The following is a 23,377-nucleotide window of genomic DNA, read 5'->3' as shown; positions in this document are numbered from 1 at the left end:
TCTCCCATTGAAAACATATGGCGCTTCATGAAATACAAAAATTGACAAAGGAGACTAACTGTAGAGTAGCTGAAATTCTTTATCGGGCAAGAATGGGACAACATTTCACCTTCAAAACTCCAGCAACTGGTCTCCTCAGTTCCCAACATAGAGTATTCTTAAAAGAAGAGAGGTAAACATGCCTTTGTCCCAACTATTTTGAGACGTGTTAATGGCATTAAATAAAACAATAACATCACTCACTTTCAACATTTGATTTGTTGTCTTTGTTCTATTTTCAATTAAATATGGGTTTACATGATTTGCAAATCTTTGCAATCTGTTTTTATTTACATCTTACACAGCATCCCAACTTTTTTGGAAACAGGCTTGTAAGTCCCTGATTAGTTGAAGACATAAAACTACAGCTTGTCTTTCATGTGTATTTATGTCAGAGCACTCTACTGACAGCTTACCCAGACACTGAAACTTGTCAGCTGGCGTGGTGAGCAGCAGCTTGCCCTCCATGCCACGGGGGCCGGCACAGCGGGCGATACCAGGCTCCTTATAGCCGCTCTTCACCCAGTCTGACAGCCAGAGCAGACGGCAGTCACAGTACAGCGGGTTGGCTCCAATCGCTCTGAAAAAAGAATCGTACGGTGAGCTCACTGACAGAAGGGCACGGTCTGTGGGTTAGAAAAGGTGAGACAAAGAAAATAACTTTTGGAGGAAGTATGGGGGAGCAGAACTCACTCAATAACTTGAAGAGGACAAGAGAGGGAAAGAAGGGGAGAATGAAATGGGGCAGATGAGATGAAAGTGTATTAAACAAAATTATTTCTCAAGTGGCTCAATGATAAAAAAAATTTTTTTTTAAAAATCCTGTTTTTCAGAGGTTTTATTCCTTGTCTAACTCATTTTAAGATGTACGGTCCCTTTACTGTTTAGCATCTCAGAAAGTAAATGGACCTGCAGTTTGTCTCTTTTCCCTTGAATGATTGAAGGTTGGCAGTTGATTTAGGATAGAGGTTTGAGGCCTGGATTTTTTTCCTTTTGGATGTGTCTTTTTTTGTATATATTTATTTCATTTCAGTCTAAAGGGGCTTTATTGGCATGGAAGTTACATGGATAATGATAATCAAAATACAGTTCGTCTACATATTTAGACAGTCCACAATAACATTAATACGAATTTTTAACACAACATTATGCCTGAAATAAAAGAAAGAGGGAGTGAAAGATGGTGGTGTGGATAGGAGCAAAGACAGGAAGACAGGAGGTTAATTGATCTGCATTAAAATGTACAGCAATAATGTTTGAAGCCACGTGGTGGAGCTCTCAGACCTCACAGCTGTGCTCACATACTGTTCAGATAGTAACATATGCTGACACACAATCATAAAGCTAATAACGTTCACCAAATTTATTATTACTACATTTATTATTACACAATTATGAGACCAAATATCACTTAACACATAATGCCCAAATACATGCGCGTGCGCGCACGCACATGCACACACAGTTCCTCCCAAAAATTTGCACAAATCCTCATCCACTCTCAGTGACGAGAATGTGCGGCCATATGGAGTTCCATGAGAGACTTCTAGGATGTCAACAAAGGCATGGTAGTTTAAAGGAAAATTGTTGATCGTCCTGGTTTGATTAATTTTTTTTTAGTGGTTCTGATAACATATTATAAGTAAAATGAGTATTGCTGGTGGTTTGTGGATATCACTTAAGCACAGTAAAGCAGGCAGCAGGGTGGAGAACATTATAAATCAGATTACAATTTCTACTCCAAACTTTTTCATTGTTAATGACCATTAGACAGACGACTTCCTGTTTGAGCTAATATACTGTAGATTTTGTTTGTTAAGGGATGATAAAATCATTTCAGGTGCACTCACTTTCTGTCATTTCAAAATGAGTGTTTTTGAATAGATAAGGAGGGTAACCAGGGTGATTGTCATTAACATGTGTAATGTGTGACTAAGCCAAGAAACAATCAAAATAGCCCAAACTACCAAATTTAGATTTAAAAAAAAAAAAAAATCATAATTTCCTGTATAAGATGTAATGTCTTTGTGTAATGATAAATATTTGCCCAAAGTGTGTCAATTTCCCTTACATTCTTTTCCACATACACTAATCATCAAAGAAGCATTATCTGCCTGAGCTTGGATTACAGTTAAGATCTTTGGGTCACATTTTCCTACAATATTGCTCTTCTGTTGGGTGAAATAATTTAAATTAAATTAAATCTCCTACATTAAATATTTTTTGGGTATAATTGAATAGAAAATTAGTTGTTATTTGTTAATTGTGGTGCAGTTGTTTTTTCAAAAAGCCTCGAAATGCAGACTTCTCCTTTGCGAATAAAGAAAGCATCACAGAGGAACCACTAAAGAATAAAAATTAAAAAAAGTCAATTTCAGCACTGGAATAAGCTACATGAGATCATTGTACAACCCAATTCATTTTCTTTACAGCAGGATCCTATTTCAGAAAAAAATCCTCCCTATCTCCTCTCTTCACCTTGTGTTCACATTCTTCCCCTACCGTCTACTCTCACTCATCCTTTCCCCTCTTAATCTTCCTCCCTTCCTTATTCCTCTTTATCTTTAACCTCCCCTTCACCATCCATCTGCTCTTTCCACACTAACTGTATTCTTAGATGGACTCACATGAGTCATGCTTGACTGAAGATGATTATACTGTATATGCAGTCACACGCGCACAAGAACACGCACACACACGCACACACACACACACACACACACACACGCGCGCACACGCGCACACACACACACACACACACACACACACACACTCACGCACACATGCGCACACACGCACGCGCGCACAAACACACACACACACACACACAGATCAATGGGAAACGATGGCTCTCTCCAGCTAATTCAATACAGAAGGCAGCCACTTCACTTGAAACCACTTGATCTCTAAGAACTGGACTTTATTTGAGTGGAGTCATAAAAGGGAATGAACATGCATCTCTCTCTCTCTCACACACACGCACACACACACACACACCTCATTCTGCTGTCTTTTACAATAAGGAGGTGCTTTTCTTATGTACCGTATGAATGCATTAATATGCATGTACTGTACTACATATACATTTAAGTGCTTACAGGTGAGACAGGGAGGCCACATCGCTGAAGATGCCCTGCTGCAGTTCAGAGATGTCGTTGCCATGGAGAGAGCTGAAAAACAGACATAGTTGCAGGTCAGAAAAGGCTATAAACGGTCAAACTGAAAACTGAGCAACCGCAATGACAGGCAGCGAGTCTCATTGAGCTCAACAACAGAGGAACATTTCAAGTCCAAAAACAGATGATAGCTCGTAATAAAGCAAAGGGGCAACAGTGATGTGGTCCGACCAGTGACAAGTGTAGTACAATATGGCGCGTTCGTGTGTGTGTGTGTGTGTGTGTGTGTGTGTGTGTGTGTGTGTGTGTGTGTGTGTGTGTGTGTGTGTGTGTGTGTGTGTGTGTGTGTGTGTGTGTGTGTGTGTGTGTGTGTGTGTGTGCGCGCGCTCACAGCAGTCTCAGAGAGCGCAAACCACCCAGTGCGAGAGGAGGGATACAGCGCAGTGAGTTGTAACTGAGGATTCTGAAAAGAAAAAAGATACACAACATAATGACACACAGCAAAACAAAACACTGTGCTGAAATCAGTATTCAGTGATGGGCAGCGGGATACAGGTCTTGTTAGCTCAATTCTTTCTAAGTCAACATCAACAGAATTTTTATCATTTTCTAACTTCAGGTTTTTAGACCCAACTAACGCTGACTCAAGTGACATCACAAGAGTCAGTTTATCAGATGTCACACAGCAAAAAGCATAATAAAACGTTGTACTCAGATCTGTAAACAGACTTTGGCTTTATAGAAATCTGTTACACTGAATATACAAACTCCATCTATGACTAACACATTATGAGTTATGTATTAGCACTGCAGTCTGTGAATATGGCGACCTTAACTGAAAAAGTGTGATTAACTGACATCTTTCTGATACCCCTTTTTTTTTTTGTGAAATTCTCCTCTAACATTTTACCAGGGACATATGCATGGATGAACTCACAGGGTGGTGAGCTGGCTCATATTGGAGAAGGAGTCATCGGACAGGGAGCTGATTTTATTGTTGCTCAGATCTCTGCGGAGGCAAAGGTCAGTTACAATCAATACACACACAGACTTTGCAGCAGAAGTCCCATTAGACACACAAACCTGCACGATACACACAAAGTAGCACACAAACTGCCATCCCTTTCCAAGCGCTCTCTTTACTCCCCACAACATACACACACATTCTCAAAACTTAAAAAGCGTCTGATCATTGAACTGAGCGAATCACCTTAAGGGTTTGGTTCATATTTTATATGATACAATATAAATACATGAGGCTTATTGGAATGAGCTGGATTTCACTGAATTCACTACACAGTCTACAGCTCCCTCTGCTGGATTTGTTTGTACATTCATGGGTCTACTTGACTACATGGTTTGTCTGCAGCTCTTGTCCAACCTGAGTGAAGTGTCCAACAATTTGGGATAATCAGCTGAAACTGTAACTACGGGGTTAAAGTGCTGATTCTCAGCTTTATTTTGAGGATGCTCACATCCAGATGTTCCTTATAAGGCTTGCAGCACTTTTCATAAAAACAAAATAAAAATAAAAACTTTTTACTGGGTCATAATCTAAACAACAAATCCTTATATTGTTAAAAGTCAATCGAGTTCATTTTTAATTGTACTGAATAAAGTCCCAGACACCAGCAGCATTATGGTATCTTCACCTCCCTGTTAGGCCTGTTCTGCAATCAGCATCACTTATTGGCGGTTTAGGAGGCTTTTCCCCTCAGTCTCATCTCTTGCAGTGCAACATACAAACAGCTGATTTAAGTTCATATGAGTGACAGGATGGCCTGAAAATGTTCCTTGGTTACCTTTTCTCTATGGTTAGGCACTTCCCCCTGCATCTTTGTAAGCAACTGTAAAAGGAGCTATGAGTTGTCCACTCTCACTCTTTAAACCTCAAAGTGTTTGCTTCACTTTGAATGCAACAAACAACTCCTGTACTAAAGTAGATGTTCTAAAAGAGGCAGATGAGCAGTGAAGTGCATTCAGTATTAGTGTTCACGATGCCAGTGGTTCAAATCGTGTCAGCAGAGTAAGCAGATGTAGCAGATAAGTATAAGGAGGAACAGGAGTGTGAATAACGTGTTTCTTACACAAGCTGCAGGTATTTAAAGGTGGCTAACTCCTTGGGAACATTGGTGAACTGGTTACCATCCAGATACCTGAGGGGACAGGACAGACATGGTTTGCGCTTTTCTGCAGAACGATAATTTACATCGTTCGTTAAGGGAATTCTGAGATCATTTCTAACATAATACATCACTGATTCACATGTAATTATTTCTCCACAAAGTCATTCGATATTGGAATTTTCTTCCTGCTGAATCAATGAAATGAATCAATATTTTACACTTTGTGACATGGAACCCTGAATTCACATTAATTCTCTGGTTACAAAAGCAATGACTGAATTAAGAAAAACATTTTTCAAATCATGTAAACTACATTAGAAACCAATACTTACAAGTTTTAATCAGGAATGATAAACATCCCTGATAATAAAATGACTGCTATCGTTTTTACTGCCCCTATTGCCCATTTAACATAGTATATGTAACTTCCTGATATTGTTACAACACCTGTTGAAGCAAGATATTTTAGAGCTTAAACAGAAACATTATAGTGTATTATCAGTACAGGATCTTTATTTATTGTCCAGCTTGCCCATCCGTGTAATAAAGTACCTGACATTTTTCATCTCTAAGAAATTGAACTAAAATTGTTGATGCAGTTGCTTTCAGACTCACAGTTCAGTGACATTGCGGGGAAGTCCTCTGGGCAGAGCCTGCAGGTGTTTATTGCTGCAGCGAACCACTGTGTCCATGCAGGTGCACTGGCTGGGACACTGAGGCCCCGGGGCACAGCTGTTGTCCTCCAGTACAGAGCCTGAACACACAGATAGGAGGGGAGAATTTCAATATAGCTTATATTTCGTTTCATTGTACAATTACTCAGTGTGGTTTTCAGACGTATTGTGAGGCATGATAACATTTTATGCATTCTCAGTTGAGGCAGTCTGTGATACGTGATACAACTTTTGAGTTCTCTAATGTAACTACTTTCCTTCCCCAGAACATTTATTCTCATATTTGGATACATGCATCTTACCGTCCTCGCAGCGAAAATCAGGTACAGCCACGTCCTGCAGGGGGATCTCTCGGAGGAAGGCGGGGCCCTGACAGCGAGGATTCCCGGTCACAATTCGTCGACTTCTAAGCCACGCCCCAAACCAGGAAAGGCGGCAGTCACAGTTAAAAGGATTGGCCAGGAGGTTTCTGGTGAAACAACAGAGATGGAAGAAGGCAATTACAAAAATGACCAAGAATAAACAGGGACTACGTCTGTATGAGTGTGTAAGTATGTGACACTAACAGGGTAGACAGGTTGGGCAGGGTGTCGAAGGCTCCAGGCAGGATGGTGCTCAGCTGGTTATCATAAAGGGAGAGCAGCCTGACGTTGGTCAGCCCTGTGAAGCTGCCATTATGGATGCAGCTGATCCTGTTGTTCCTCAGCATCCTACACACACACACACACACACACACACACACACACACACACACACACACACACACACACGCACACACACACACACACACACACACACACACACACACACACACACACAATGGCACTGACTGACTCGAGGACGACATTACATTGACTTACACTAATTTCCTGGAAATAACCACAACCACAAATGCTACTTGCCTAATCCTAACCCTTATCCTGAATTTAACCTGACCTTACCTCGACCTGCAAGGTGTAAATACCAGGAACAAAAAAGGAAACTAGTCCAGGACATTATTATTTGACAATTTCTGATGTGTTGTAGCATTTTGTATTTAAGAGCTGTCAATAGAACTAAACCTTGAACCGACTAAATTTTTGTGTCCTTACAAGGAATTGTGCCCCTCTCAATGTGGCTGTGTAAACGAATGTATATCCCCACAACATGAGTAGTAAAAGTTCCAGAACAGTGTACTATTGTGGAATGTACAATGTAATTATCACACCAGTAGTTTTAGCTCATTAAATCAAACCTCCACTAAACACTTGGATTATATATTTATGTTTATGCAGCCACTGGTTTCAGTTAATTGTGATGGTAAAAATTGCCCCGATATTTTTTATACTTAAATTTGTAATGGTATTTCTATCTATAAAATCCATCCCTTTTGGTCTATCAAATGCCCATATTAATTTATGTAATTTCATGAAGGTAATATCCAAACTTTGTCATCAGCGTGAGCCATTCACACTAAGTTTTGTCAGTAGGGTCTCTTTGCTAACTACTTGCTCAAAAATATATTTTATTAGTTAATATTCAGTGTAGTCAGGTAAACTCACAGCATGCGCAGGCCCTCCATGCCTTTAAGCATGCTCCCTCTCACAGATTCCAGGTGGTTGGCTGTCAGGTGAAGTTCAACCACTGAAGAGGCGCCGTCAAATGCTCCGTCCTCAATCTCTGAAATCTTGTTGTTGCTCAGGTTACTGAGAGTAAAGAAGATAAAACACAAAGTAAGAATTCTGTCTGCAGTTTTCATTCATTTTCCTTCATGCCAAACTCTATTCTTAAAGATTCATGACAATGCACTTGGTTCAGCCGAGCAGTATCATTCAGCATGCAAGCACATTGTCTACTCCTGTGGTGAAAGTCAACCTTTTCAATTGTCAACCAGTGTTCAGCATTTTAGGAGACATATTTTCCACAGGTAAAATCAATTAACTGTAAGTACTTTTGTCACAGTTATAAAAACAATTACATTTTCTGTGGTAGTGCTGTGTTGTTAGTTTTGGAAATTCATAAATTACAGTTTGCTCTAAACCTCTTTTTCCTTGTACAGTAAATAACTTTGGTTGGAAATTTCTCCTATCCTATTTGCCATCGTTTTTGTCAAGTTTTTTCGGAGTGACCTACATTTTCTTGAGCTGTGACAGGCCCTTGAAGGCTCCGGTGGCTTCCAGCACAGAGAGGTCGTTGTTGTTGAGACGCCTGGGACAATCCCAGAGAAAAGACACGAAGCGGGCGGAGCAAAAAGATCATTAGCAGAAGAGTCGTTTTGCAAAGTGTGTGTTTTTTGTGCAGTGAGTGTGCATCCATGCAGCATGAATCCACATACACGTAAACATGAATATCCATTACATTGTTTGGCCCATCATGTGTGTACTCATATGCTGTACATGAAAATGTCTGTGAATGTGTGTGTGGAAGCAAATTAGTGTAGAGTATGGCATTATAATATAACATACATTGATTTGTCAGCAAGACAAATAGCTTCGGCTAATACTGGCTAATCACAGGTATAGAAACAATCGGATTCAAAACTTGAATAAACCAATTCATCAATTCCTTGGTGAACTAGTTTTAATAATAAATGACAGACAAAGCTCTCAATTGTGACCATCAGTTTGTTGCTTTTACCTGTTTTATATAGTTTCTATGTTATGTAAATACAATATTTTGGCCCACTGGTCAGATAAAACAAGCAGTTTGAGGAGTTCAACTTGACATGTGGCGGGTATTTTTAAGCAGCCTAATATAATTTATATTTCATAGATTGCATAATGAATCGTGTTCCACCAGCATCATGTAGGCAGATAAGTAAAATACAGTAAAAATCTGTAAACAGCAGAAAAAAATAAACATTAACAGAAATGTTTCAATATATTTCTGATTTCTTGTGAGTGTGACTCTACTGTTTAAAGTTTCTGTCATAATTGTATTGCTATTGTGCTATTTGATGCTAAGGTTTATTGTTCAGCTGCCAAATATCCTGGGAAGGTATTTTTCACTAAGCTGAATAAATGTCAGGCTGAACATGGGCTCCATGTACCAAAAAGTATGACAAAATATTGTACTGTAAAATGTACACTGTGTGTGTGCGTGTGTACTCACAGTTCTTCAGTCGAGGGCGGCAGGTGCTCAGGGAACTTGGTGAGACGGAGGTTGGAGCAGTCGACCACGTTGGCTTCACACCGACATTTAGCGGGACACACTGGCTTACTGTTACACTCGTAGCTCAGACGTCTGTCTTCAGTACCTGGACACAAGTGCAGGTAGGACAGACGGATAGACAGTTGGTGAAACTCTTTAAGAAAGCTCAACAGATATCAAGATACCTGGAGGAAGACGTATACTGTAACTGTTTTGTTAAAGAATTCTTCTTTTAATGTAGATATGAATCTGAAAACAATGATAACTAACTTGGATCTACCTACTGTACATTCATAGGTATGAATATATATAAACAAAAAGTCACCTGGGATGTGGTACTGCTCCTTGGCTGTCACAGAAACAGACAGAAAACTGTGTCAGCCAAAGTGTTTGGACGATTCAATACCGCAAACAGAAACACATTCCCCCCCCCACCACCACCACCACCACCACCACCACACACACACACACACACACACACCACCACCACCACCACCACACACACACACACACACACACACACACACACACACACCACCACCACCACCACACACACACACACACACACACACACACACACACACACACACACAAATTCCTGGAAGAGGTCTTGTATGAAACTGGCAGCAGAACATGTTCACGTACAGCAGAAACGAGGCATGAAACAATTGGTTTCCGTGTTTTGCTTCTTTTATGGGAATGTTGTGTCGGCCTGCGTGAACCTCTCCAGGCCTGGCAGCAGACTAAAGCAACGCAGAGCATTTTGTGTGGTGAGCAGAGCGCCTGCCATGGTTTCACTGGCCAGAGACTGGCATCACATAGTGGCTTCACACAGACTGGCATGGTGTGGGGGATGAAAATGGACAGGGAGCTTCTAGTTACAGGCATCCAGTTACAGTCTATGTGATTAACTTGCTTCCTTTTTCGTCTTGTTGTCACACATACATGTAAACAAACACTTTCTTTCGCCTTCTTGTAGCTCAGCCTTTGCATGTTTTTCTTGTTTAAGGGGTTATCATTAGGTTTCTATATATACTACCTGTTAAGTTCATTTCATATTGTTTTGTAATTTATTAGGTTTTTGAAAAATGCTTTTGGAGGATGAGAACTTCAGAGGTCTTGCACCAATTTGTGCTTTACAGGCTATTCCTCTTGTGAATACAATTGCACCTCTTGAACTCAGACTGTCACTCTCTGTCTCACTTTACACTCCTATCTTCCTTATTCTTGTCTCTCTCTTCACAGACTCACACACACACACACACACACACACACACACACACACACACACACACACACACACACACACACACACACACACACACACACACACACACACACACACACACACACACACACACACAATGGCACTGACTGACCAGAGCATCTGAACTTGTTGCTCTTGATCTGTGCGATGCGTTTGTTGGCAAGGCGGCGAGGGCTGGCACAGCGTGCTCCGCTGGTCTCTATGGGGTTTGAACGCAGGAAGTCAGCCAGCCACTTCACATTACAGTCACATACGAAGGGGTTCTGGGCCAGGTGGCTGATGAGAAATCACAAGGGGGAAGGACATCAGTCAGATCAGACTGAAAGGAGTGGAACACAACTTCAAACAGTATCCATTTATGTATTGTCTCACAGAGTCTGGATGCTGTGCAGTGAGCTGAAGGTGCCTTTGGCCAGACTCTGGATCTTGTTGTCATACAGCGACAGAAGAGCCAAGTTCTCCAGATCTTTGAACACTGTGGCTCGGATACAGTGGATCTTATTTGCATTCAGCAACCTGCAGGATGATAGGAGACCATTATCAGTAAGGAAGTGGATGACAGATCCCGAGCTCTGGTCCGGGTTGAGGGTATCGCCTGCTAATTTTGCTAAATTTGTAAAAAGAAAAGAAATGAATTGACCCCTAATCAGATACGGAATCAATCAACTAACTTATAGCACGACTTTCTCACCAAGTTCTCACAAATTTTTAACTTGGTGTCACGGATAAAAGATGATGGATGATTCTGCAACTGCCTGGTGTTCTCTTTTATGTTTCCTCCAGAACAACTTTGTTTTTTTAAGTTATAAAATTGCAAGCAAAGCAAGGGGGCTTTTTCATCACACTAGCCTGAACTCAGGTTGATTTACTGAACTCCTAATGGGAATTAAACGGGCTTGAAATATGTCTTCCTTTTCGTCCATTCATTCTTTGCTCTGCAATGTTGTTTGACACTAGTGATACACTGCAGTTTCACCCCTCAGCACCCCCTTGGAGCAGGGTCTCAGATCAGTTGCTACTGTATTATAGGGCTCTATCCCTGTACTTCTATCTAATAGACCAGGTTAACACCAAAGTCTACCAAATAAAGCTTCTGCTCTCATGTAATTTTGTCTCTGATTAAAACATCTTCTACAGTTTCACATCTATTTAAATTGCCCCTACATAAGAAAATCTTGCTCATATGAAATACACTACATGTTAGATAAGATAAAAACAATAGAGCCCTTTCATATACAGTCTATCATTACAGTAAGTCATGAAAAAAGTATTATTACAATGCTGCAAAAACTGTGCAGAGATGTGTATTCGTTTCCATCCAAGCCATAGTGTACCTCAAAGCCATTCTGAAATTAATTTGTGTACAACACAGTCAGTGTAAATGTCAGTTCAGATAAATATATGCATGTTGTGGTTTGGACTTACAGCAGCTCCAGAGAGGCCAGGCCATCAAACACTCCATTGGGCAGCTCAGTAATCTTATTACCATACAGAACCCTGCACATAAAACATAGCACAAACTCTCAGAATGCCTTTTAGTTCTGTAACAACAAATGCTCCATCAGGCTGTTATTTGCATCATCAAAACAACAGCAAGACCATAAAATGTTCAGGTGGCTCCACACTCCACCACAAACCTGTACATTTTGTATTTCCCCACAAACACACATTCAGACACAAACAGGACAGAACACACACACACACTCACGCCACAGTTCAGACACATACAGTATATGCATATACTTATACACGCACATGAGTACACACTTTCCATCTGGCCACCTGCTGTGATTGTTGGTATGTCCTGATATTTCATAAGAATTATCTGTTTACAGAGAGCAGGAGCCACGTTTGAATTATTCATGCCAACAGATGCACCAACATGCATGCGGTGCAAACATATGGAGATGTACACAGGCAGAATACAAACATATGTAAACACATATTGGTAGAAGCACTCTCAACACTCACAGTGAGTTGAGAGCTCGGAGGCCGTGGAAAGCATCAGGAGCAATCTCAGATATCTGGTTGTTACTCAGGTCTCTGGGAATGAAACAGAATGATTTAGTTCCCGTGCGGAAACAGTTTCTCTGAACTTTTACAAAAAAGCAACTGATATTTTAGTTTTTTTTTATGTCAAAATTATTTGTATCATTTTTATTTGCAAATAAAAAAAATGTATGAAAACTGTCCAGATGTTTAAAAATATATGAAATAACAAATAGAAATTCTGCTCTGATTATTAATTAGTGAAACAGATTTGTACTTGGAATGGTTTTGCCATTAAAAAGAGTTTTAGCCACATGTTTAGAAATTCTTATGACTGAATCTACACAACCTTCTTCATTAAAAAGTCTTCCATTTTAAGTAGAAGAATTTTAAAACAGTCTTCTCTTGTCAAATTCTGAACATACATCATTCTGTTCAGTAAGTTTTCTGACGAGGTCAAAATCTGGACCCCGTGTGAAACGCAAGAGGGCTTTTAATTAAGCAATATTACAGAAGACTTTAGTGATGCTTACGGACCTCAGCGCAAGAGCCTCAGTCCTGTCCGCATCGCTGTCGTGCCAATCAATGACATTACAATTATACAACAACTTACCAAGTAAATAAAATATGTAAACAAAATGTATTCATATTGTGGGGCAAATCAATCTCTAAATAGAGAACTTTTTGTTTGTGCGATCTCGCGCGTTTCCATGGCAATACATGGAAGATAGTAGCGCCATGTCAACCACTTAGCGGCACAGCTGATATGGTCCAGACCCAATCGGCTAACAGTTCTCCAGATCATTGTGAAAATGGCACTACTATCTTAAAAACACGCGTGTCCATGGATTTCGTTCTCTTCAAATGCAGTTTTATATTTCTATGTGTGGTATTTATTACATTTGAGAAGTCCCACAATCTCTAGAAAGCATTAAAACGGACTAGAAATGGTCTCTGTTGTTACAGTGTTGCCATGGAGAAGGCGGAGTGATATGTTCTAGTGACGAGGACGGTGTGCTGTCATGCTGATTTGAGCACGTTCCATATGTACAGCTGACCAATCAGATGTCTCAGTCCGAACTACTTGTGGTATGATTGGAAATGGCTCCTGGAAGTTGAAGCATTAGGGTGACCGGTGGTGTAACTTGCTCACGCAGTCACTCAGTCAGTGACAGACGTTCACGTTTGACGGCTGGCCCTGCTGTTGCTGTCCAACCAAAACATAATACAACACAATACCTACAGTATTACACTAAATCAGTCGATCATCTTCTTATATGGTTGCAGCCAACAATCTGTATTATAATCTCAGTGATTTGATCACAAAGATGATGTTTACAGAGCGTCCTCCCCTACATCACGACCAAGTCATCTGTGCAAGCAAAAACCCATGTTATTGGATTTTACTGTATATAAGTGGATGCTGATATTTTTTGGGATAAAAAAAAGTCAATAATCTTTTAAAGATTATACTTTTACGATGTTCAATTAAAGTGTATTTTGCTAAATTTGGAGACACTTATGTAATCTTTACTCATTACTGTGCACGAGAGAGAAGGCATTACTATCAATGCATTATGCTAATGCTGTGGCAAACAGCCCAACAATGAACTAGTGCAACACTGATGATAACAGAAAACATGATCTCCTACTCTATGGATGCAGTGCTATTCATACTGTGTAGTACAGTATAATCTAAATGTGGTGGTTTGCTGGCCGGGTCGGGCTCAGTAAAAGAATAAGGAACATTTTTGCGGGTTGCGGGAGGGGGGGGTTCCAGTTATTCCTACAGTCTAGAAATACCTGACTGCAGACATTGAGGCAGCTAGAACTACAACATAGTTTCTTCTTCAGTCTTTTATAAAAAAAAAAAAATTAAAAAAAATCTGTGCTTCTGTTTCATTTGATCTACTTCTATCTGACCCCGTTTTGCTTAGTTTTATCCCACGTATAATGTTGTGAAAAAACGTATTTTGCCAATAGCATCACTTAATGTGTGCTGTCATTAGGACTGAAAGTGTTGAAGGATGCTTTTTATTATTTATATAATGTTTCCATGTGCTATCCTGTGGGGTCAAACACATTAATGGTTTTATTGTTCCTTTTTCTGATCCCCAAATCAAATCAAATCAAATCAAATCAAATCAAATCAAATCAAATCAAATCAAATCAAATCAAATCAAATCAAATCAAATCAAATCAAATCAAATCAAATCAAATCAAATCAAATCAAATCAAATCAAATCAAATCAAATCAAATCAAATCAAATCAAATCAAAATCCCTCCAATACCAAATCCCACTTCATGAATTGACTGGACTGTAAGTCAGCCTGACAGCGAGTTTTTATGAGAGCGAGAGAGCTCTTCTGCTGGCCAAGTTTAGGGGTTTTAAATCTTGGATTTGGTCTGGCTTGCCAAACCATGACATGTTAGATTATAAAATCCTTGTTCTGCTGCCACACGTCAGTCGCTCAACTGTCACAATAAATTTTAAGACAAACCACAGCCTGGTAATGTAATCAATCCCCCTCTTGATGCTCGGGACAGTCTCAGTGATGTTGTAAGAGGGCATAAGAGGGGAGAAAAGAATGAGATTAAGAGGAACATGAAATCCAGAAAGACAAAGAGGGAGAGAGAATGTTTGATGATGGAAATGGGCAAAGGAAGAGAGAAGAGGAAAGCAATAACAGTGAACAGAACAAAAACCACAAAGAATGGAGCCAGAAAGAAAACTACTACAAGGTAGAAAGCCAAGAAGCCACGAACACTATTATTGGAGTCAGATTGTCATTTTTTTAAACATGCATTGGATCACAATGATATATAAAACCTCTGATGTAGAGTTTATCTCTTTGCAGGCTGATATAAATCAAATCCTGCTGAAAGTTCACTGGGGCTGTATGTTATGTCAAGCAGGGGAAACCGCAGCTCAGTGAAAAGTGGAGACGGAAGATGATGAGAGCAATCGAGTTGGCAAATCAAACCCAACACAAAAAGTTTTCTCAGAGGTATTGTCCCTCGGGAGTCTGAAATACAAGGTCTTGGGTTGATTGGAAACTAAAGGGGTGGAGCCAACTTGATCTAACAGAAATATGTGAAATGACCATGACATCTAAACACCATGACAAATGATCCTAATTGACTTTCCATTGGTACCAGCATGTAATTTAACAGGTGATGTGCCATAACCGCTAAATCTGGTGTTAAGAGGTCATAGTCGTTTCATGTATTTTTGCAAGATCAGGCGGAACCCAGAAACCACAGCTTTTCTAACTAAATGGCTTTAGCGTTTCATGACAAAGAAAACTCTTTTTGGTGGACAAAACATTTTTCAGAATGATAACAGGTAAAGTGAAGTGCAGAAATGCCGGTTACATTAAAACCAGTATGGTGAATAAATGTCAAAGATCAATTTCCATTGGTCTGTGGTTGGATGTAGTGAAATGACAAAGTTTACATGTTGTGACAGTTGATTGTTTTGCTGTGGTTAGAATAAACCCATTTTACATTTAAAGGATGTGATGACTGGAAAATTGCCATAAATCTACAAAAAAATCTAGTTCATGATCCCGTTCCTTCCATCTCACAGAGTCCTGAATGAAAGTAAGATTGAACTGAGTGAACAAGACTGGAAAAGTCCATAGTATCTGAACAGAAACTTGACATCTGTTTCATAAGTGAGTTCTGATTTAAAGACTTATTAGTTCTCTGTCATTCAATGATTTATTACATTTAAAATGGCGGCAGGCTAAACAATGTGTCCCAGATGTTTTTCTCCTCAGCTATTTGCTATTCAGTGTGTTCTTATATATATATCATATATTATATATATATAGTAGTATATGTAGTAGTGTTATTTCAGTCTGAACTGATGTTTAGCAGTATTTAAATGTAACAGTGTGCTTTGTGATGAGAGTGCTTCTTAGGGGTACCCACATTCGTCGAAGTTTCTTGTAGGAGGTGAAGGCGCCGGGGGGAACCGACTTGATGCCATTCTGCTCTAGACGACTGGAGGGAAAATGAGAGATAATAATTTGTTCGATGTTACTTCCATCAACAAACCTTTCTTCATGTTCCATTGAAATCAATCAAACAATACAGACCACTCAAACACTCAACATCAATTTTCTTCTTGGTAAAGTGAAAAATCATCTGCAGATTTTTAACTGGGCTGAAATAACAATGCCTAAAAAAATACATGAAATGTGTCCTGAGTTCCTCCTCTGAAGTTCTGGATTTGAATCGGTTTCCCTCAGTGAGCGTTCACGGAAACTGTCAGCAGGATTGGTAAATTTTACTGTAAATATGCAATCAAGCTAACCGCATTATTCAAATCACATGTGGAACAAAACAAGTATATTAGTTTTAACATAGTTGCAAAGATTTCTGTAACTTGTATCACGGTGGCAATAAAAAGTGAATTTGTGTTTTCAAAACTTCAGTATTTAACGACAATATAGTTTAACTGATACTGATACTGCTCACAATGGTTTCCTTCTCTGCCAGCACACAAGTTCATATATGCCAGTGCTGCAGTGGGGACAAACACATCTATCTTTTAATGTGGGATCACACCTCAGGACCTTCGATATATTGTCTGAAAAATAAAGTGCATGTAATGGCCTCTAAAATCTATTTACTGGGTTTGTCCAAGTCACCACCCACTCTGCCTGTAACGCTTCTGAATCTAAGCCAGTGGTAGAAGTGTGCCAGAATGTGGTGAGTATGTAGTTGAGTATGCTTTGTTTTAGCTTTGTGTTCAAACAAGTAAAGCTTCTATGTTGTATTTAAGGAGAGAAATCGCATGAATTTTTCAAAATTACAAATATATTTTCCTCGTAGGATGTATTGTGGTCTATATTTAATTTTTAAAGTATGTTGTATTTGCTTGTAATGGAATTTTTGGGACTTTCATAAAAAAGGTGAGGTATGTAACTTTAACTGTAAGAAATGTTTAAATATAAAAATGCCACGAAGATGATTATTGTGCACTATATCACAGTATAATTCCCAGTTTTTTTTAATTTATGATTACTTGTTGTATGGCAGTTGAGTGCTGGAGGATGTCAACTCATTCTACTATTAGACTGATTGTAAAAGTTTCAGATGAAAATTACTACTTTGTTCTGGAATACTCACATCTCCGTCATGGCCTCAGGGAGGTGGGCGGGGATAGCAGTGAGGCCCCTCCCTCGACAGTCCACGATGTTGTTGCTGCAGGAACACATTGGAGGGCAGGACCCAGAGGCTAAACTGCATGGCTGAACGAAGGCACTGCCACTGTGACCTAAAAACAAGCAATAAGAAAACAATTTTTTTTTTTTTTTTAATGTTTAGACTTAAACTCCGACATCCACACCTGGACCGAAGTGTGTTGCAGTGCTGAGCTTCTGTACCTGAGCAGGCGAAGTCACTCTTCCGAAGCTCGGCGAGGTTGAGGCCCCTCAGAGTGGGAGGAGAACTGCACTGAGTGTAGAGGCCCAACGCAGGCCGCTGCCGCAGCCATGGAGACAGCCAGGCCAGGTGACAGTCACAACGCAGAGAGTTCGAGTGGAGACGACTGGGCGAGGGGAGGAAGAGAAGGGAGGAGGAAATGTAGAGAGGCAAAATCAAATCACAATTAAATATCTGGTGGTGTCCTTGAAACCAGAGTTAACATTGTGGCAGTGTGGTTGAAGAACTTACAAGGTGCGCAGCTTCGGCATGTGGTTGAAACTGGAGACTGGAATACTGGTAATGTTGTTGTTGTTCAGTGTTCTGGAATAGAAATGAAGAGAACATTACTTGGAGAAAGGAGCTGGCAGAGAGCAAGCCACGGTGGCACAAGGAGGGGAGACAGGAAAGAAGAAAGAAAGTGTTACGATTACAAGGATGGGTGAGAGAAAAAGAGTGAGACATGATGCGACGAAGGGAGAGTGAAGGCAAAAGAAATGCAGGAATAAAGAGTGACGGGGAGAAATGAAAAGGAAAGAAGAAGCATGAAAAGAAACAATGAAAGCACAAGTTGTTTTGAAAAGACAAACACATTATCCAAAGACTACTAGATACCAAGAATAGCATGAGTTATATCAAGTGCAGTATATTTCACATTTATGTGCCAATAGATTGTCCTAATTTTGATTTGATTTTTGATTTTGATTTTATACACTTTATTAATCCCCGAGGGGAAATGTCTTCACTACAGCAGGGGGGCTCTCAGGGGGGAGCTGCTGCAGCAGGCTGCCACTAGCGCGGTGCCAGGTAACCTGACCTGAGGTGCATGTTTTTGGATGATGGGAGGAAGCCGGAGAACCCGGAGAGAACCCACGCAAGCACAGGGAGAACATGCAAACTCCGCACAGAAAGGCCCAGGCCCGGATTCGAACCAAGAACCTTTTTTGCTGTGAGGTGACAGTGCTAACCACTGCACCACCCATATATATATATATATATATCCAGAAAGATGAAAAACAGCCTGTATTTGCAATACTTCAGGTTCAGAGTGATTTTCCAGAATACTCACAGGACTTCCAAAGATCGCAGAGCTCTGAACGCTCCCTCTTCAATACAGCTGATATGGTTTTTATCCAACTGACTAGTAATAAAAAGAAGAAAAAACAATAATGATAGAGATTTATTGAATAGTTTCAATCAAGTATTGAATGAACTGGATCTTCTGAATGTAAACGTGATGTTTTCTAACAGTAACAGCCTGTGACACTATCATCACTCTACCATTCCCGTTCCTTTTATCCACTACTTTCACTCTCTGCTTTCACTCACAGGTTCTTGAGGTCCGTGGCTCCTCTGAAAGCTCTCCTCGGGACGGCCTGGATGGCATTTTCACTTAGGTCTCTGGAAAACATTTGAAAAAGAGAGATACAAAGGTTATCCTCCAAAAGTTAAGATGTGGAACAGACATGTTTACATACAGTCAACATATTGAACACATGCGCTCTGTTTTCTCACTCATGAATTCTACTTATCTTTGCCTCCGCCCAGGATGTTATGTTTTTGGGACAGTTTGTTTGTTTGTTAATTGTTTGTTTGTCTATTTATCAGAAGGTTTAGAAAAACCATCGGACCAAATTTATGAAACTTACTGGAAGGGTGTCACATTTTCCAGTGGATTCAAATCACGGGGCAGAGCCACACATTATTCATTAACATTGTGCGGTTGTGAGAATCCTCGATTCCTGTCTGTCACCTCTGACATTGCAGTAACTTCCTGTTGCCATCACACTTTGCGGTGCTGCTTCAGCAAACTCTGTAAACTAGCCAATTTTGAATGTTGACATGCCCTTGCTCTACTCAGCAAAAATGGAATTTGTATAAAATGTCTTTTTGCAGCATTGCAGGTAAGCTTACTGAATTGGAACGGCAGCTCTGCACCATGAAAAGCAACCTATAAGCTGTGGAAGATAATAATGCCCCTGTAGCTGGTGCAGGCCAACCTAACGTAAGTCATCAGCCAGCAGGTCCACGGCAACCGGGGCAGTGGCTGGCTGACAGTCTGAAGGAAACATAGCCTCGAACAGAAGCTCGTAGTAACCAGTCGAGGGAGATGGCCATCCACCTCTGAGTCTGGTTCTGTCGAACGGGAACTCCTGTAAAATAGTTTTACCTTCCAATGTTATCAAATGCTTACATATGTATATATATATATATCTATATATATGCATATATATATAGATATATATATATATACATATATGAATTGTTAGGTTCCACTTTTTAATTTTGTGAGGTCTTAACATTTAATTGAATTTAACTGCACAGTGGTGCAGTGGATAGCATTGTCGCCTCACAAAGAAAAGGTTCTGGGTTTGAATCTGGGCCTGGGCCTTTCTGTGTGGAGTTTGCATGTTCTCGTTGTGCCTGCGTGGGTTCCCCCCCCCCCCTGTGAACCTGTTCACATAGATAATGGATGAATTTAACTGATTAGAAAATTTCACGAGATGGTTGTAAAGTATTAATAGTGACAAAGGCTCGTTGACAAATTCAATGACTTCAAATCACAATCCACATTCAAAGGATGTGTAATCATCAACAGTTGCGGATATATATGGTTGCCGTTACAGATTTGCATATCATATATGAGTGTGCCTTGGCAGAGGTCAGCGCTCTCCAAGTGCACTTCTCGTTTTTTTCTATAATATGATATTTCAGTGATGCTTTGGCAAGACGCTGTTGTTGTATTGCTAATGCCATTTAGGCTACTATAAGAAACCATCTTGTTCTGCATTTGTTAAAGTTAGGTGACTTACTGGGAATGAGATGCATTTATATGAGAAGGGAAATAAACATTTAAAACAGTCATGTAAACTGTAACAAATTGCAGCATTTCATGAAAATGTACAACATGAAACTCCAGCAGCCTTTACCCACAATCAGTCAAGTAACTTCCAGGCTGATCCGCACCATTACCACTGACTTTCATACCAATCTAAACACCAGTTCCTCTCTATCTTAATGTTGTTTTCCTTCCAGCCCAGAGAAGACTGGGGGCAGAAACTCGATTGCTCAGAGACCTCAGAGGGTCACATATATTAAAACAGGCCGGCTTTACAACTGACAAAAAAAGAGGAGTGAAGCAAGAGATAGAGTACAATGTTCCATCTCCATAGACAGTGTAGAAAAGACCAAGTGAACAACAGAAACCCAATCCAACTAATACAAACACAACTATAATCTGAAGATAAAATTGTGTGTGTGTGTGTGTGTGTGTGTGTGTGTGTGTGTGTGTGTGTGTGTGTGTGTGTGTGTGTGTGTGTGTGTGTGTGTGTGTGTGTGTGTGTGTGTGTGTGTGTGTGTGTGTGTGTGTGTGTGTGTGTGTGTGTGTGTGTGTGTGTGTGTGTATTAGATAGACCGCAGATGAGGATGTGCATCATCTCTGGCTGCCCTGGAGGACCTCAGACACACTCCATTAACGTCAGGGTCAAACCAGAGGCTGACAGAAGAAACATCCACTTACTGAGATCTAGACCACTGATATAATATGTACGGTTTCACCACCAGACACAGAACGGGCTCTTTGAGAAAGTAAATCAAATTTAATCTTTTTTTACACAACAAATTCACATTTTTGGAATAAACTCTCTCTGAGTTCAAATCAAATCTGTTTGCTTGTACATTGAATACACTCTCAAGCAGAGTGAAAGTAACTCTTTTCTGAGAGTTGATTTTTAACTCTTTTCAGGAGTTGAATCTGAACATTTTGGGAGTTAAAACTAGACTCCCATGAAGAGTAAATTGTACTTTAACCTTGAGTTGTTTGAATGTGAACTCTTTCCCCGTGTTAACAGTCAACACTTAAAAGTGTGTATTGTTCGACATTCATGGAGTTAAAATTTCATCACAATATAAAGGTTTTAGGTAAGACTGACAACAAGATAACAACTTATTCCTCACAAATTGAAATTTAACAATTATATGCAGGGTGATTATATGCAGTATGCAACAATTAATGCTGCATGAAAACTTTGTGTAACTAGTTGCAAACTCACCAATGTATTAGTGCCACTGTATATATGTTACGTTCCTACCTTGTACACTTATGGTTTTTAATGATAGCCCCATTTTATTTATCTATGTTTTTATATTTTCTGTTCTTTATATGTTCTGCATCACAATTTATAGATAGTTTGCAGATCAATCAGTGTTTGTGTTACAGCTCTTTCTGTTTGGTGGTAAAGCAGAGTTCTTTGTTTTTTTTCGTGGACAAAAAAGAAGAAGAATCATGGAGAAGCCTGCAGTAAAAGCAGTAAGACAGTTTGAAATTAAATGCATGATGAAGACAAAACAAGGTAAAAATATTGAAAAATATAAATTCGTCTGGGGTCTGTCATAAAAGCAGAGGTAGCTCTCTGTTGTTCAGCAGTATCTTAGACATGAAAAAGACAAGAGTGATGAGGCGATGGAGGATGTACAAAGTGTCAAGTTAGTCAAAGGGAGGAAAGGATGACGGATAGGCAGTGAAAAGAAGTAGGGTGGTGCAAGACATGGAGAGAGACAGGAAAAACAAGATCATAAATGATCACGTGCACACAAAAAGTGGACAGATTGAGGCAGGAGTAGAATTTAAAGATTCAAATAGAAACTAAGAAAGAGAAATTGAAATGAGTTAGAGAAAAAAATTAAGGTCAGGACATGACCCAGAGGGAGAGGAGTGAGGGAGTGAGGGATTCATCAACCAGACTATGCAGAGAGTTGGAGCAGAAGAGAGGGACTGTTATGAGGACAGCGACCGAGAGAGATGTAAACTTGATAGAAAGAGACAGAGGGGATAGAGATGAAGTACACTCATACATAAAGTTGTTCTGCCTTGTTTCAGAAGGAGTTCAAAGCCAGTGAACCAAACTAACCATTTACTTTTGTCTATCTGTCCCTCTCTCTTCACTAACAGTAAGCTTTATATCCACTCCAGTGAGAGGGAGAAAACCAATATTGTAAGTGTTTCCGTTCAAATGATTTCCCTGCAATACAGAGAAAGAACAAAATTGAGGTCAGCCAACCGACACTACAAACATACGTCAGTGTCAAATACAAAAGGCAGAAAGAAAGAAATCAACAAACACTTTAAAGTTTGAACATTGTTTTCGAAAAGCCAGCTAGAAGCTTTTTTGAAATGGTTTGAAATTTCCAGGATGACTCAGAATCAGCATTTTAATGGACCAATAAACCCAGTTAGCTTTTTTTTTTCTTCTTCTTCTTCTTTTAAGCAAAATAAGATCTGATGTTAACTGTGATTGATACCCAACTTCAGCAACTTCACAGTTGATCAAAAATAGAATTTCTTGTTGTGAAATTGGTTCGGAGATGAGGGAACAATTAAGAGTTGGCAACATCCGAAAAACATGGACATTACTGAAGTTATTTCAAAGCTATCTATAATGGTTACTAGTGTTGGGGAGTAATTACTGTAGCTACATGTAACACAGTTACATAATTAGATTACAAAATAAATGTAATTGTAATCTGATCCATTACAGGAGAAAAGGTATTTAATTATTCAAATTGTTGGGGGTTACAAACGGGTTACATCTGAATATATCCTC

At 39.7% G+C, this 23,377-nt stretch overlaps 1 protein-coding gene across 1 annotated transcript in view; it reads right to left on the bottom strand.

Moving 5' to 3' along the window:
* Positions 1 to 23,377, bottom strand: part of slit1b (slit homolog 1b (Drosophila)) — a 67,255-nt gene that overhangs the window by 14,889 nt on the left and 28,989 nt on the right. Inside the window, exons 5-26 of the mRNA XM_069689464.1 lie at positions 19,104 to 19,175; positions 18,844 to 18,915; positions 18,027 to 18,098; positions 17,738 to 17,901; positions 17,481 to 17,628; positions 16,278 to 16,349; positions 12,323 to 12,394; positions 11,777 to 11,848; positions 10,724 to 10,867; positions 10,464 to 10,627; positions 9,410 to 9,433; positions 9,046 to 9,190; positions 8,068 to 8,142; positions 7,497 to 7,640; positions 6,522 to 6,665; positions 6,258 to 6,424; positions 5,897 to 6,035; positions 5,243 to 5,311; positions 4,093 to 4,164; positions 3,547 to 3,618; positions 3,138 to 3,209; positions 456 to 619 (exon numbers count right to left, since the gene is read on the bottom strand). Coding sequence (XP_069545565.1) covers positions 456 to 619; positions 3,138 to 3,209; positions 3,547 to 3,618; positions 4,093 to 4,164; positions 5,243 to 5,311; positions 5,897 to 6,035; positions 6,258 to 6,424; positions 6,522 to 6,665; positions 7,497 to 7,640; positions 8,068 to 8,142; positions 9,046 to 9,190; positions 9,410 to 9,433; positions 10,464 to 10,627; positions 10,724 to 10,867; positions 11,777 to 11,848; positions 12,323 to 12,394; positions 16,278 to 16,349; positions 17,481 to 17,628; positions 17,738 to 17,901; positions 18,027 to 18,098; positions 18,844 to 18,915; positions 19,104 to 19,175 — 2,339 coding nt within the window. The remainder of the gene's footprint in view (positions 1 to 455; positions 620 to 3,137; positions 3,210 to 3,546; positions 3,619 to 4,092; positions 4,165 to 5,242; positions 5,312 to 5,896; positions 6,036 to 6,257; positions 6,425 to 6,521; positions 6,666 to 7,496; positions 7,641 to 8,067; positions 8,143 to 9,045; positions 9,191 to 9,409; positions 9,434 to 10,463; positions 10,628 to 10,723; positions 10,868 to 11,776; positions 11,849 to 12,322; positions 12,395 to 16,277; positions 16,350 to 17,480; positions 17,629 to 17,737; positions 17,902 to 18,026; positions 18,099 to 18,843; positions 18,916 to 19,103; positions 19,176 to 23,377) is intronic.

Source organism: Brachyistius frenatus, unplaced genomic scaffold (assembly GCF_029030835.1).
Source record: "Brachyistius frenatus isolate BFR_SWC_R1_liver_20210118 unplaced genomic scaffold, ASM2903083v1 Contig_7, whole genome shotgun sequence".
NCBI lineage: Eukaryota > Metazoa > Chordata > Actinopteri > Embiotocidae > Brachyistius > Brachyistius frenatus.
This window is presented reverse-complemented; position numbering and strand designations above follow the sequence as displayed.